Source organism: Babylonia areolata, chromosome 7 (assembly GCF_041734735.1).
Source record: "Babylonia areolata isolate BAREFJ2019XMU chromosome 7, ASM4173473v1, whole genome shotgun sequence".
In the NCBI taxonomy this organism is placed as follows: domain Eukaryota; kingdom Metazoa; phylum Mollusca; class Gastropoda; order Neogastropoda; family Buccinidae; genus Babylonia; species Babylonia areolata.
Window position 1 is genome coordinate 12689843 of NC_134882.1, and position 15638 is coordinate 12705480.

At 39.8% G+C, this 15638-nt stretch overlaps 1 protein-coding gene across 3 annotated transcripts; it reads right to left on the reverse strand.

Moving 5' to 3' along the window:
- Nucleotides 1-588: 588 nt before the first annotated feature.
- LOC143283718 (F-box/LRR-repeat protein 21-like) lies at nt 589-10781 on the reverse strand. Of its 3 annotated transcripts, XR_013055444.1 has the most exons (4): nt 10729-10781; nt 6554-8064; nt 4146-4210; nt 589-2385 (listed from the first exon to the last, which is right to left on the reverse strand). XR_013055444.1 is itself a non-coding variant. In XM_076589986.1 (3 exons), exon 2 carries the CDS (start codon nt 8012-8014, stop codon nt 6572-6574), a length of 1443 nt encoding a protein of 480 aa, XP_076446101.1. In that variant the 5' UTR covers nt 8015-8064; nt 10729-10781; the 3' UTR covers nt 589-2385; nt 6554-6571. The 3 variants fall into 3 exon arrangements, 2 of the variants coding, with proteins under 2 accessions (XP_076446101.1, XP_076446099.1); XM_076589986.1 differs by lacking the exon at nt 4146-4210; XM_076589984.1 differs by having other exon boundaries at nt 589-4210.
- Nucleotides 10782-15638: the final 4857 nt, after the last annotated feature.

Sequence of the window (15638 nt, forward strand, 5' to 3'; positions counted from 1 at the left end):
CCAAGTGGGGTTATCATCTTTAATACACAACATACTACAATATTACTCATTTAGAATGATAAAGCAGGCCATGAGAGAGAGGTCAGCCATTGAGTTTTCTACCTCCAAAATGTAAATAATAATGATGAATGTCAAACACAACAGGTATATATTTCAATAAAATGCCCACACCAGCATTGGACACTGCAGAATCAACAAGTGTCCATTCATATGTTCACAATCTGATTACTAAAGTATCTGAATAAAACAGTCCAGCAAACATCTCTAGGGTTGTTAATGATGGCTTTGGGAAAACATGTCAGGAAAGAAAAGAGGAAGCTACAAACACAGAATTTCAGATGATGGGTAATTTAACCTGAAAAATGCCCCAGGTATTTCCACATGGGAGGGGAGAACAACAGTGCAAGAATGAACACACATTAGAGAGATATATATGTTTGAATGTTGTTGGTCATGTGTGTAGAAAAAGCATTGTTGCATTTAGAAATACTAGCAACAATCTGCTCTGTTTGTGTATTTACAATTAAACATAAAAATGGGTTTCTCAATATACCAAAGATTTTCAGTTTTTTTTTCTTTTGCATATATATATATATATATATATATGTCATGCATGTGTATGGGCATGCATGCACACATATGTGCTTGTATGAATGTGTGTACATGTATGTATGTATGTATGGAAATATATATATATATATATATATATATCTGTGTGTGTATGTGTGTATTGTTATGTGTGTGTGTGTGTGTGTGTGTGTGTGTGTGTGTGTTTATATCAATCATGTAAGCTTGGAAGTTTAGTAGCTCTCTTAAAACTCAAGAGATTCTGGGAGGACCTTCAGCATGTTTTGTCTAGCCACAATACATGATAAGTTACTGGAGGAAAGCAGGGTTCATATACGACTTCATGTTGATCTGAGATATAAAGCTCCATGTGTGCTGCCTGCACTGATTACACAGACATGCATACATATATACCTATTTGTATGTGTGATATAATCACACACACACACACACACATATATATATATATATATATATGCATACAGGTATTCATACAACTATTGTATGGTTATGCTTATTGGGGGACCCCCCCTGCCCCCCTCCCACAACCAACAAATGAACTTACAAACAAACAGTAGGCTACAGGCTATGTGCAGTTATAATCAGATTCAATCCAGTTCTTCTTCAGTTTTGTACATGTGTTTAAGTATGTGCACATAAACAAATGTATAAATGTAAATGTGTGTGGAAAAGTATTGTGTTCTCCTCATTCTGTACACCTTTGTAAAAATAACAACAATTTGCTAAGAACTAGACAAAAGGTCACTCATCAGTTTTGCAATAAACTTTAAGCAGTAAACATGACCTGGTGGCACTCTCTGAGAGCCTCTGAACAGCTGTTGAACTTAAGTCTGGATGGGCACTGATGACAAAAATTTAATATGCAAGAAAATGGTAATCGTTTGCAAAGGCAAAGTGGAATAATAAATTGTGCTTTGTTATTGTTTTTGCATAGAGAGGTTTAACAGTCTTTACTGTCTTAGGTAGTGTAAACTGCAGAATGTTTCAACCAACAAGTTGTCAACTCTCCCTGTAGGTCTATGAGTTTGAATAATAAATTGTACTTGTTTGTTTTGTGCATTGAAGGGATACAAATAAGTCTTTGTTGCCTTTGGAAATCTAAACAGCAGAATGTTTCAACCGACACGTTGTCAACTCATTTGTTCAAACATCTTTCCTACTAGACGCCCATATATGTCTGCTTTCTTTACATTATGCCTGCAAAGAAGTAAGACACCACACTTAAGCCACAAATGGAATTTAAAAGTTTGAATGACTTGTCAGAAATAAGTCCACCACAAACTGATTTCTTTTTGTCTCAGACAGCCACATTGGTGAAGTCCTAACCACAGCATAATGGTAAGATGGCAATTTCTTATCTGCAAAATATCTGCGAGTTAAGAGCACATTTCAGCAAATGACAAAAGGTGAACTGGTGTTACTAGTGGTGGTGGTGACAGTCTCAAAATCAAAGGCAGCAAAAAGGAATCACTGACATATTACTCATCTATATTGAGCTGACCCCACCTCTCTTATTTCAAGACATCCCTTTCCAAAAATGTTAAAAACAATTACAATAACAACAACAAACCATGAATGTTGAAGCCTGGCAGAAAGAAACACAGGTAAAGCAGCATAGGTGTGAAGGTTTTTATTTGAAGAGATGTGCACTGTAAGCAAAAACACAACAGGCATACAGACTCTATGAAGCAAGAGCAGACATGAAAAAAATGAAGTTACCAATATCCTGCAGTCTGTTCCAGTAATGCTCATCAACAATCAACGCCACACTTGAAATGTTTTCAGCTGGGTCAAGGACTGAAAGTGAAAAAAAATATTGAAAAGCAAAACATTTCAGAAAGAACTAAACTGAAATCTTAAAAAAAAAAAAAAAAAAAAAAAAGTGGGCACAACCATATTCAGGTGAGACTACATTCAGGTAACTCAAAAGGGTGCTCGCCTTCTCTCAAGTGTACTCAAATACTGTTTTACCCTCTTCTATCAGTCTTCAGTGTAATGCAAATCAACACTTTTTTTTCTTCTTCAGTTCAATGGAATACCAAGGGTGAAGTTGACTGAAAAGACTATGACTGTGTATGAGAACTTCAAAAACTGACTCTGCGGGAGACCTTTCTTTTCCAGTACTCAGCAGAGCAAGAAAACATTGGATTAAACACTGATGTTAAGGTAAAAAAAAAAAGGATATAATATACTCTCTAATATAGATCTCTTAAATATACACCCTGCCTATCAATATGTTCTTTGCACAGCACACAGTTACTGATGCAAAATGCATGTTAAAAAAAAAAAATCACATCCATGCAAAACAGTATGCAAACAGTCGATGATGGGGAAAAAAAAAGAAAGAAAAAAAAAAAGAAAGAAAAGAAAAGAAGAAGAAGAAGAAAAAAAAAAAGACGACAAAAACCAAAAACCAAACTGAATGTTGGGAAAAAGTACATACAAAAAATTATGAGCATATGCTTTTGAGAGTTTTTTCATGCTTTTGCAGTACACCCAGTATCACAGTATGTTAACACTTGATCACATTTGTCACCAAACTCAAAAGTTTTCAGAATATTAACAACAAAAATTTAAATGTGGTCACATATGTCACTGCACTTTGAACTGTCATGAAAAACAACAAAATTAATTCATTTAAAAAAAAGTGATCACAAACATGTTACTAAACCCAAAATTGTTTAGAAATCTAAGAAAATATGAGATTATGACAGTCATCACCATTCCCCCTTACTATCATACATATGTAATGTCGTATATGTATTAATGTCAGCGTGTGTGTGTCTGTGTGTGAGTGTGTCTGTAAGGGAGGGACATCTATATATATATATGTGTGTGTGTGAGTGTGTGTGTGTGTGTGTGTGTGTGTGCGTGTGCGCGCGCACGTGATTGTGAGTGTGTGTGTTCTATGAAATGCATTTTGTTTCAATCTAAGCCTTATTTTCTTCATAGCTTTTATAATCTGATTCATCTGATTCAAGTGTGCTTTTTCATTCATATGAACACACTGGATGTTTTTCACTGTCAGATAGCGGTTGATGTGTTTTTTAAGGCATGTTTATAGTCAACTGGATGATGATGGAAGGCGCTTTGAGCAGCATTGGTGCTGGATATTGTGCCATAGAAAAGTAATATTATTATTATTATGCAAATACAATGTATTAGAACAAGAACTGGACATTCTAAAAACCATGTACAACATATCCTCAGGATTATATGTACAAATATATATCTGTAAGTATAAGTGAAAATAAAAACAAAGGATATATTTGCTTTCAATGATGAGGTTTTGCCCATTACACAAAGATGTTATTTCTCCCTCTGTGTGGGTATGTGTGTGTGGGTTCATACCAGCATATAAAAGAAAATGTTAGAACAGATTTGATAAAGCATCCATAAAACTCTCTCTCTCTCTCAATTTCCTCAATACTTATCTTAACTATCTCTTTCATTCAGTCTTTTTCTCCCTCTCTAGACAGAAAATTTTAAACAAGACATAATTTCATCTGGATTGTACAAGCTTCTTCAGTCACAGAAAAATGATGTGGAGACAGAACCTCAGGTGCATCAGGATCATCTCAGAACTGTGTATGAAGTCATTCAAAGCACACAGAGCTTCAATCTGAAAAACAACAATGCAGCAAATAAATGTTAATGCATCTTACCTCCCTTTAAAAGAAAAAGGTTGGCAAAGTTCTTGGAGGGAAATCAATATTGGTAATGAAATGATGTGATGAAATAACTCCATCATTTTTTTTTTAATATGATATACATGTTCAAATCAAATATGTTACAGATAGAAAAAAAAATATACTCCTCTTTCAGATATTTTCAAGTTTCAGTTTCAATTTCTCAAGGAGGCGTATCTGTGTTCAGACAAATCCATATACACTGTACCACATCAGCTGGACAGATACCTGACCAGCAGCACAACCAAACGCCCTTAGTCAGGCACTGAGTGCATTCATAGTTTTGTGTAATCAGAGTGGATTTCCTCTGCAGAAGTTTGCCAGAAGACAACACTTTTGTTGCCATGGGCTATTTTCCAGTGCAGCAAGTGCATGCTGCACACAGGACCTTGGTTTATCATCTCATCTGAATAACTAGATGCTCAGTTTGATTTTCCAGTCTAAACTGGAAGAAAGGGTGAACCCAGGCCCTCATGGACTCTGTATTGGCAGATGACGGTCTTCTTCTTCTTCGGCGTTCGAGGGCTGCAACTCCCACGTTCACTCGTATGTACACGAGTGGGCTTTTACGTGTATGACCGTTTTTACCCCGCCATGTAGGCAGCCATACTCCGTTTTCGGGGGTGTGCATGCTGGGTATGTTCTTGTTTCCATAACCCACCGAATGCTGACATGGATGACAGGATCTTTAACGTGCGTATTTGATCTTCTGCTTGCATGTACACACGAAGGGGGTTCAGGCACTAGCAGGTCTGCACATATGTTGACCTGGGAGATCGTAAAAATCTCCACCCTTCACCCACCAGGCGCTGTCACCGTGATTCGAACCCGGGACCCTCAGATTGACAGTCCAACGCTTTAACCACTCGGCTATTGCGCCCGTCGACTGTCTTAACCAATCTGCAACCTTTCTCATAAAATAATGTACAAACTTCTGTTTTTTCCCTCAACAATTAATGTTAGACATTGTACAAACTTCTGTTTTTCCCTGAACAAACAATGTTTTAAAAATGCAATACAAATTATTTTCATTCATAGTGAAAGACCATAAAATTTAGACTGTAACCATAAGCTTATATGTCAACACATATGCACTACTAGTACTATACTACTAATATACTCAATAGTCAGAGCAATTATTCCAATACATAACAAGTAAGGTTGAGGACCGTTGGCAGACAGAAAACATGCATGCATTCAAATATAAATAATCATCAAACATGATACACATGTTTATAATGCCATGAGTGAACACTATATATATATATATATATCTCTGTCATACATATAAATAAATAAGTAAATAAATCAATCAATCTAGCTACAGTTTACATCAATATGGTTCAAGAGAAGCAACATTTTCAGTGTAGTAGAGCAGAGGCCATGTAGCCAATCACCTGACTAAGAAGAGGGGGTCATGGGTTAAACTCCGGTAAGGACCAAGATTTTTACTCCCCTTTCCACTCGACCTTATCCCAAGACTTACATGGTATTTTGGTTCAAGTCTTTCAGATAAAACAATAATCCGTGAGCAGCATGCACTTGCACATGTAAAAAAACAAAACAACCCCCCCCCCGCCCCCCAACAATAACAACTATAGAAACGAGATATTTGTCTGAAGCAAAATTTTGTAAAACACCCAAATACAAAAATCCTTATTTGTACACATGCAGACAATAAAAAGAAAATGGATGACACTGGAATATGGCAGTGTGATCTCTACTCTCCCTGTTCTCTCTCCTGGTTGAGTAGCCTGCATTTTTGAAAACTATGAGTTCCACTAAAAAAAATGTGCTATGGTTTTAATACACTTCACTACACCACACTACACTACAATCAATGCATGTCTTAGCTGTACCTTTCAGCCCCTACACCTCCTCCTTCCCATCCCTTCCCTGCCCCTCTTTCTGATCTCCTTTTTGCCCAGTCCCCTGGTAATGTGACGGAGTAGTGCAGAGTTAGTAAGTCAATGATTCTTCATCAGTGCTGGAGAACAGATTTATGGGAAGAAAAGCAGTGAAAAAAAAAGAGGGGAAGGAAGAGGGGGTCAGAGGGGTGGGGGGGCCGGGGGGGGGGGGGGGTCAGGGGGGCAAAGGAAAACCTGCAGTTTGAAGGATAGGCAGTGAAGACGCATGAAGAAGTGTTAAGTTTGGAGACTGCTATAGATGCGGTTTGTATTACATTGTGTTACACAAAACATTGACTGGTTTCATGAAAAACAGCTCACTGACAGACAGCATTTTTATTATTAAAAAAAAAAAAAATCAAACCTTACCTGTGTGATGATGATGGCTCATGATGACGAAGGTTTCCAACCATAGCCAATCCTCTTGGAAACCTCAGCTTTCAGAGCATTCATCAGCTCTTCACGCTCTTCTTCAGTCTGCTGCCCATGGAAGCGCAGGAGACTGACCAAGACCAAATCACCGCCAGCACCCTGACCAACCACTGTGTCATCATCAAATTCTTCCCCTGCAGATTCTGTCATGATGTTGTTCTCGATAACTTCAAAGTGCTTCCAACTCTCACGCTGCTTCACTATAGCCATGAGTCTGCTGTGGTGGATCTGTCCATGAAAAACAAGGGTGTGCAAATTTCTACAGCTTTCCACGAGTCTCAACAACTCTTTGTCACAGTCTGATGGGTCATGGTAGCAGATGAAAGACTGGAGGGAGTTCTTGAACTTCTCTCTCAAAGAATATACCAAGGCTTCTGAACAGCGTGCGTATTTGAGGATCATGAAATCAGTCAATGGGACCTCTGGTCTGAGAATGGCTCCCATGTCGACATCAGGTACCCGTGACATTACTGCAATCTCCACAGCCAGTCTGGGACTCCTTCTCACAAGGGCTGCCCATGAGGAAGAAGAAATTTCAGGAAGAGAGTGTTTGGGATCCTGTGCTACGTACGACACCAGGATTTTCAGAGTGACAAGTCTTGCCCTTGATATAGATGCTAGCTCTTGGATGAGATCATCACTCAGCATCGGAGATCGAACAGCTAAATGCTGCAAAAAGCGGAAGTGTGAAATGAGTGAGAACGTATACGAAGGGGAGGGAAGCAGGGGCATTCGCTCCGACCACTGTTTATTCTTCATCCAAAATAGGCTGAGCGATTTCAGACTTTCCAACTTGGCGTTTTTTTTCATGACCTCAAACACATTGACCTCAGCAGTATTAAAGATTTCTGGGAACATTGGCCAGGAAAGGATTTCAATCTTCTTCAAGCGGAATGCTGTGGCTACAAGCATTAAAATGCTCTGAACATCTTCTTGTTGGGGACGAAGACCATAAAGATGGAAATCTGATGTCATGAGTCCAACCTCAAGCACTAAGTGCTCTAGCCGACAAACCTGAGACATATGAATGAGAATTTCTCTGAAATCATCCTGCATTCGGACCAGATGTCCATTAAATGACACTGTCAATCGCTGGAAAAAGTGCCCAAATTTGTCCACAATAATTCTAAATTTGTCACTCAAAAATGAGTAGGTCAAGCTGAAATTGTGATCTCCACCAACAGCAAAGAGTTTTGCAGACTTCCAGTTTGACGGATGATTGAATACATTGTAAAGGTTGTGGCATGTTGTGGAGACATGATACTGGTCTGACAAGGAGAGGTATTCAAAAACTTTCACCCATACTGTTTCAGGGAGACAACTGAAGTCATACTGTGTGTCAGTCTCTTGGTCACATACATCAGCTGCAGAAGCCATCATGGTGGTGTTATCTGCCATTGTTTTCTACAGTCCAGCCTTTTTGTCCATGTGTCCCTCACTTGTTTTCACTGAGGAAAGAAAAAAGTAAATTTAACTATTAATCATGTTCAGGGGCTAAAGTTTCCAAAATACATTAGATCAAATACTTTTTCTTTAATCAAGAAAGCTTCTGACCTTGAGCCAATATTAAGGCCAAAATGAGTCATTGTTCAATAGATTTTGAGGAGATCAAGTTCAAAGTGAACAATTCTTTCAAGAGAAGGTGATGGTCAATGTCACAATGCTAAATTCAGGTGAAATCCTTTGTGAAAAAAAATCATATGCAAACCAGATTATCAACCCTTTAAACATGAATTTTTTTTCTTTTCTGTCCCATCTTCTGAGACCTTTGTGGTATCATTCCTGTGCAGTATACCCTCACTCTCTCTGCTCATATACACACACATTTGTGTACAGAAAGGACATGCTGCAAGTACTAGTGAGAAGACATGAATTTTGAAGCCAGACCTAAAAGTGCAAGGGAGTCTGAACATTGAAGGCTGCTATAAGTCTGTTCCAAATCTTTGAAAAAGATCTTTGTCCATAAGTCTCTATTCTGACATGAGGTATCCTTAAAAGTTAATGTCACCGTCAGAAGAAAAGCATATCTGGTAAGACTGTGTTAGTTCAGAAAGATACTGTTTCAGAGCCACTGATAGCAGAATAAGTCAGAGTGGACAACTTGTGTTGTAGTCTAGATTTCAATTGATCATAAACGGAGAACCAATTGACAGACTGAAGGGAAGTAGAAATGTGGTCACATTTAGAAGCACCACAAATGAGTCTAGCAGCATTATCAGCAGTATCACTGAAGTCAAACAGGTATTTAGGAAAGCTGACCAAAAGGTATTAAATGAAAAATTCCTGTTCATTTATAGAATGTTTCAAGAAAATGAGAAATGAAAGTTTCTTTTTCTGTCATATGTAAATAATAATAATCATGCACAAGCAAAGTAAAACACTAGTGTGTTAAGCACTTAGGTGGGCCTACACTGGAGTATTGTGCAATGGTATGGGACCTCCTCCTCAATAGACTGAAAGACTTGAGCAGGTCAAATGCCAAACTGCCCAGTTCATCACTATGGGCTACAGGTCAAGGGACCCAGGCTGTGTGATTCATATACTACACGACTGAAGACTACCACACCTGGAAGAATGGAACAGAATCATATGCCTCACTACCCTAAATATGATGGAAAATAAAAGGAAATTTTGACACCAATGAAGTTCATAACACCTGCAAGAAAAGACCAGCAGAAGATCAAGACTAATTATATACAAGGATTATGATCAGAGAACATGGTGGAAAGAAGATCTGTCAAGAAAAGCAGAAGCTTTGCAATTCCATTCTGCAAAACAGAACAATTTCTGATTTTTTTTTTCTCGTAAAAACAACATTTCAATGGAAGTAGCTAGAAGAAAAGATTGTAAGTGCAGGGACCACAGCATTCAGGGCAACATCCAAACTTCCATGCCAGATGCTGGTTTCCACATTAGCATTTTTTATTTATTATTATTATTATTTTTTTTACCTATCCCATAATATGTAAACACTGCATGGTACCCAACGCAAATAAAGCAGTCACAAGCCACAAAACGGTTTCAAAGAAGAGCAACAAAGCTGATCTATAGCATACAAAATTGTTCATATCAAGAAAGATTAAAGTACTTACAACTACCAACACTTAAAGCAAGAAGAGTAAGAGGGGACTCGATACAGACGTACAAAATATTTAATGGGTTTGATGATGTAATCAAAGCATGCTTTTTTTGTACTCCAAAGGTAGACACTCCAAGAAACAGTACAGACAAAATATTTAAACAATATTCTAGAACAAATTTAAGAAAGATTACATTTAATAACAGAGTAACCATTCTTGAACAAAGTTAAGAAAGATTACATTTAGTAACAGAGTAACAAATTATTGGAACAAACTAACAAACAATATTAAATGCGCACTGAGTATAAATATTTTTAAGAATCTCACAGATAAACATGAGATATTTACAAAAACGAAAATACTACTTTGATGGATAAAATGACTGAGCCAGTCAATGACCTGACCAACAACAAAAAGGAGTAAAATATGAAGGGGCATAAAAAGCCAAAAATGGCTAAGTTGTATTATAACAACGCCCCAAATCCTGATTTGTTTTAAATGAGTTTACATGTATCCAAGAACTAACATTCGAAAAAATTGTTTCAGTGACAGAATTGCACCTGATTGGAATACATTACCACTGCATGTTAAGATGGCTAACAATGTTAAAACTTTTAAATGTCTCCTAGAACAGGTAGGCTAAATATTATCAGCAAGTTGAAATTCATTTATGATGAATGATTAAAAAAATATATATATATTAAAAAAAACTATTAAAAAAAATCACTCCTAAGCAAGTGTACTGGCAACTCAAATCAATGTTTTTTTTGTTGGACTGGGGCCAAAAAAAAGAAAAAAAAGAAGAAGTAAACGTCCAAAAACTGAACTGAACTGAACTGAACTGAATGTGCTTTCGCGAGTCTGATCGGATCCTGCGACTGCCTCCCTTGTACCGTGGGAGTTCTGGCAACCGCACTTAGGACCAGAAGGAATACATACTTGTATTTTGTTTGTACTGTTACTACAGTACAAAAAGGCTATTTTGATAAGAATAGTCAAGATAACGCTTGAATTTACTCAAGCCACAGTTACCTCCTTCATCCAGCAATCGAACGTGCCACACCTGTCCGAAAAATGCCAACTTTCCCGATGAGTAAACTCCCTTGCAAGGAGTCATGCGCTAAAAATACCAATGCTCACTTTTGCCACTTTTGGTTTGATCAGTCAGTCAGCAATGACCTTTTCACCCCTTCCGGGTGGTGAATAAAACCGTCGAACAAAGCAACTTCAGTAATAGCTTGCGCCGTGCAGTCGTTGTGACCATTCCATTCATGTGGATACTTATGCATGAGAGGTGGAAGAATGGTTGAGAGGGACGCTCATCGGCCAAAACAGAGTCCGTGAGGGTTTGGGTTCGACTCGGAATCCCGCTCTCGCCCTTTCTCCCACGTACGACTGGAAAATCGAACTGAGCGTCTAGTCATTCGGATGAGATGATAAGTAATCCGAGATCTCGTGTGCAGCACGCACTTCGCGCACTGAGTAAAAAAGAACCCATGGCAACGATCGAGAGTGCTGTCCTGTCTGGCAATATGAAATTCTCCGAGTTGAAGAAATCCCCAAAGCTCTCTCGGCAATGTTTTCTTTTTTTGTATTAAGGAACAACGGGCGCGATAGCCGAGTGGTTTAAGCGTTGGACTTTCAATGATCTGAGGGTCCGGGGTTCGAATCTTGGTAACGGCGCCTGGTGGGTAAAGGGTGGAGATTCAGTTTCCGATATCCCACGGCAGGTCAACATCATCTGTAGACCTGCTAGTGCCTGAGCCCCCTTCGTGTGTATACGCACGCAGAAGATCAAATACGCACGTTAAAGATCCTGTAACCCATGTCAGTGTTCGGTGGGTTATGGAGACACGAAAATACCCACAATGCATGAACCACGACAGAGACATCGGCAAATCGATAAGTTGGTCGTGTAACAGAAAGAAGAAGAAATGTTTACAAAAACAACACAAAACAAAAGAAGAAGAAGAAGAAAAAACAACAACAAAACAACCCAACATGAGCAGAATATCTATCTATCTATCCATATAGTGTCATGTACTTCAAGGCCGGATTTTAATTAAATCATCGGTGTATAAAGGTAATGTTACTGTAAACTGAAAAATGCGATCAAGAAAGGGCCGGGGAAACTACACAGCAATTGAAGATGGAATCTCAGTCTCCCCAGTACAACTGAGACTGATAATTTTGGTAGCCTATTGCTACTCGTATGTTCTTGAATCCAGAAGATATCGAGCCTCCCCCATTGACTTTTTTCTCAAGTTTTTACAGGTCGAACCACTACGAATACCGTCAGTAGAAAAGATTCCTACGCTTTCTTATGCTTGACCCCTCTCTCAAGTTCAACAACTTGATGAAAAATCGAAGACCACAATGAAATCTGGGCATGAATGACTGGTGATTCATATACAATTCCATATATTTCATGATGATATTTTTTATTCTTAAGGTCAGTCAGCGTTCGCCGCGCCCACGCACTTGCCCGCGCGTACGAAGGTATGTCAGTGAACGCGCGCGCGTCCATGTATATTCTAAGCCCCCCACCCCCCACTCCCCTCCTTCTCTCTCTCTCTGGTTTCTGTAATGGTGGTGGTGGGCAGTGGCGGCGCGGGTGTGTGCGTGTGTGTGTCTGTGTGTGTGTCAGTGTGTCTGTGTCTGTGTCTGTGAGCACGCGTAGACCTACAAACGGTGCGTCCGGTCCTTGCATGTGCGTGTATCAGTGGTCCCGGCATTGAAAAATGGTGGTGGTGTGTGTTTATCAGCGTCGGCGCGGCGTTCGCACGAAGGCCGGTGGCCCGTAAAGTTTCAGTTTCAGTAGCTCAAGGAGGCGTCACTGCGTTCGGACAAATCCATATATGCTACACCACATCTGCCAAGCAGATGCCTGACCAGCAGCGTAACCCAACGCGGCCCGGAAAACTACCTGCATAGTCACTATCCCGGGATCCGCGCGCACGCACGCGCGCACACACACACACACACACACACACACCAAACCAAAACAAACAAACAACAACAACAACAAAACCACCACCACCGCGGCACCACCACCACCACCAACAGAAACAGCTAACAGGGTCAGTTCACACGTTTTTCGCCTGACAGCCTCACACTCTCAGTCGACCTTTGAGCGTCTCCAATTTTATCTGTCTTGCAACTAACCATTTTGTGGGCGACTAGCCGTTCTGCCGCAATGAAACTGGCGGGACGATGCGCTCAGAAAGGTCAACGTTTATCACTGAGTCCCACTGCCGGAGCGATTTCAATATACAGTAAACACGCGCATACAAAGTATAGGCCAACGTCATCCAGTATCATAATTTCCAAATTCCTGAATGTCCTAATGAGTCCCCCACAGATAGTCGATAAATAAATGAACACACACACACACACACACACACACACACACACACACACACACACACACACACACACACACACACACACACACACACACAAAAGAGAAAAGATTAATAAAAGAAAAGTGGTTCCAGTCTATCGCACGGGCTACCAACAACCGCCTTTTCACTGGGCGGGTGCGATCCACATACTTACAAATAGAAAATTAATTCTATAATTATATGTCCTGACTGGGTGCGATCCCACGACTTCGTGCCGTCGACTGGACTGACACGAAGCGTTTTGCTTGCTCTCAGTTTCCAGCCTTGGGCCAGTGCGGCTCATTTTTACCGTGGCACAACCCGGGGTCCTAGCTGAGGCTACCCCCGAGAAAACATACCATGCGGCGGGCTGCTTAGTGCGGACACCCGATGGAAATGGCACGCCTGCTAGCACTGAGGACCCCCGCCCTCAATCCGTTGCCATCTCAAACCTCCAAGTAGGATATACACCTACCTAACCGGATCAGAGGAGCTCGCGACAACTCCCGGCGACGAATTTTACGTTATTTTTTTTCCTATATTCAACGAAATGCTCGAATACTAGTATTGATAATAATAGTAGCAATAATCGTCTTCATCATCATCATTTAATTCAATTGAGCAATACAATGTAAGAACCGACGTATAAAACAATCACTTAAACAATGAAAGACAGCCATCCAAACACTCAAGCTCTAATTTACACACACACACACACACACACACACACACACCATCATCTGAGACTAAAACAACACTCACCTCACCATATATATATATATATATATATATATATATATATATATATATATGTGTGTGTGTGTGTGTGTGTGTGTGTGTGTGTGTGTGTGAAAATATGTATATATCGCAAATCACAATACCCAAATAATGCACATAAAAAGATTATCATATCACATGCAGAATCAGCATGTTATCACAGTACTTAAAAATCATACCACGATACTAGAAGCTACTCCCAGTATTACAATACATTTAATTAAGCCATACATGAAATCCACCCCCAGCTCTTAAAGTCACTAGCATACATCACGAAACACTAAACATGTACATCTCAAAGTACAAAATCTAAAACAGTAACACACCCCTTCCCCAGAACACGGCATCGCCATACACAGAAAGTGACAATAAACACTCATTCAAATGCATCATGAAAGGTGAAGCTGAAAAAAGGTGCGTCTTCAAATTATTTTTAAAAGTTGAAAAACACTGAGTTTAATTGAGGAACAGAAGTAAGGAGTTCCAGATAGTGCCAGTGGGGCCAAAGACAGAGAAGGACTGTCTTTGCCAAGGTCTCTAGAGAGAACTGAGGAACTGTCAGCAGAAAGGTGTTCTGTTTCATTTAACCCTTTCACCGCCAAGCTCGCATTTATGCACAGGCGTGGCAGAGGACCCATGTCACTGAAAGGTGACCATTCATTGGTCTATTATCCATGAGCCTACTGCTCTTAATGTTCAGTGGTAGGATAGGCCATATTTTATATACATCGCAGGGGGGAATCCACAGCTGTTCTTAGCCACTATCGTTTCTGTTTTCATACCACAACGGAATTTTGTACTCTGAATTGACTGGCGGTGAAAGGGTTAATATCTGTCCACATTTGTTATCAGAATGAAAGTTGTCAAAACAGCACAGTGACCTAGAAGGATGGCTTTGATGGAGAAGTGGTATATTATTGTGATAGAGGCACTGAAAGCAGAGACAAGCACTTTTGTATTGAATTCTCGCTTTCACAGGAAGCCAGTGAAGTGTTCTGAGCAGTGATATTGCACTTTCATGTCTGGGTTTACGGAACACTAGTCAGGCTGCATGATTCTGAATGTGTTGAAATTTTCTTGGTTTGTTATCAGGGATACAGGCTAGGAGAGAGAGGTACATCAAGTCTCATCTATATAGTATGAAAGAGACAGCGAGTTCATTGGCAGCAACACTGAAAAGGAATCGGAACGAATTTTGCCTAACCATCGTAATTGACGGATGATTTCTTTCTGTAATTCTCTTTTTTCTTTCTTTCTTTCTTTCTCATTTTCTTTCTTCTTTTTTTTTTTTTTAAAGTTTGTTTCTTTTATTCTTTCTTTCTAAGACAATTCAATTGCTGTTCGGTAGGCATACTACATGTTAAATATTGTTAATGTCAATGTTAAACCTCCCTCTTTATTTCCTCATTTCTTTCTCTCCTCTTCCTTTCTCTCTCTTGGTTCATGGTACGAACACCATGCCAACCCCCCGCCCCCCCCCCCCCCCCCGCCCCCCCCCCCCCCCCCTTTCCCTCGTCGTGCTGTGCACACCACAAAGCCAGTCACTTAAATGTCTACAATGACCGTAAAGTGACGATTGAAGAGAAGAGGCAGAGACAGAGCGATAGAAACAGACACGGACAGAGACAGAGATAGAATCACCACAAATAAATAGGTTAACCGGTTATCACCACCTCAAATGGTACAGGCCCTACTCGTTCCTGACTAAACGCAACCAATTAGCTAGCACTCAACAATATCCACCGTGGGAGTCCAGTTTCACTCGTCACCCCTCTCTTTCTC

Excerpts from the sequence above, each read along its gene's own strand:
- LOC143283718 (XM_076589986.1), bottom strand. The coding sequence starts at position 8,014 with ATGGCAGATAACACCACCATGATGGCTTCTGCAGCTGATGTATGTGAC.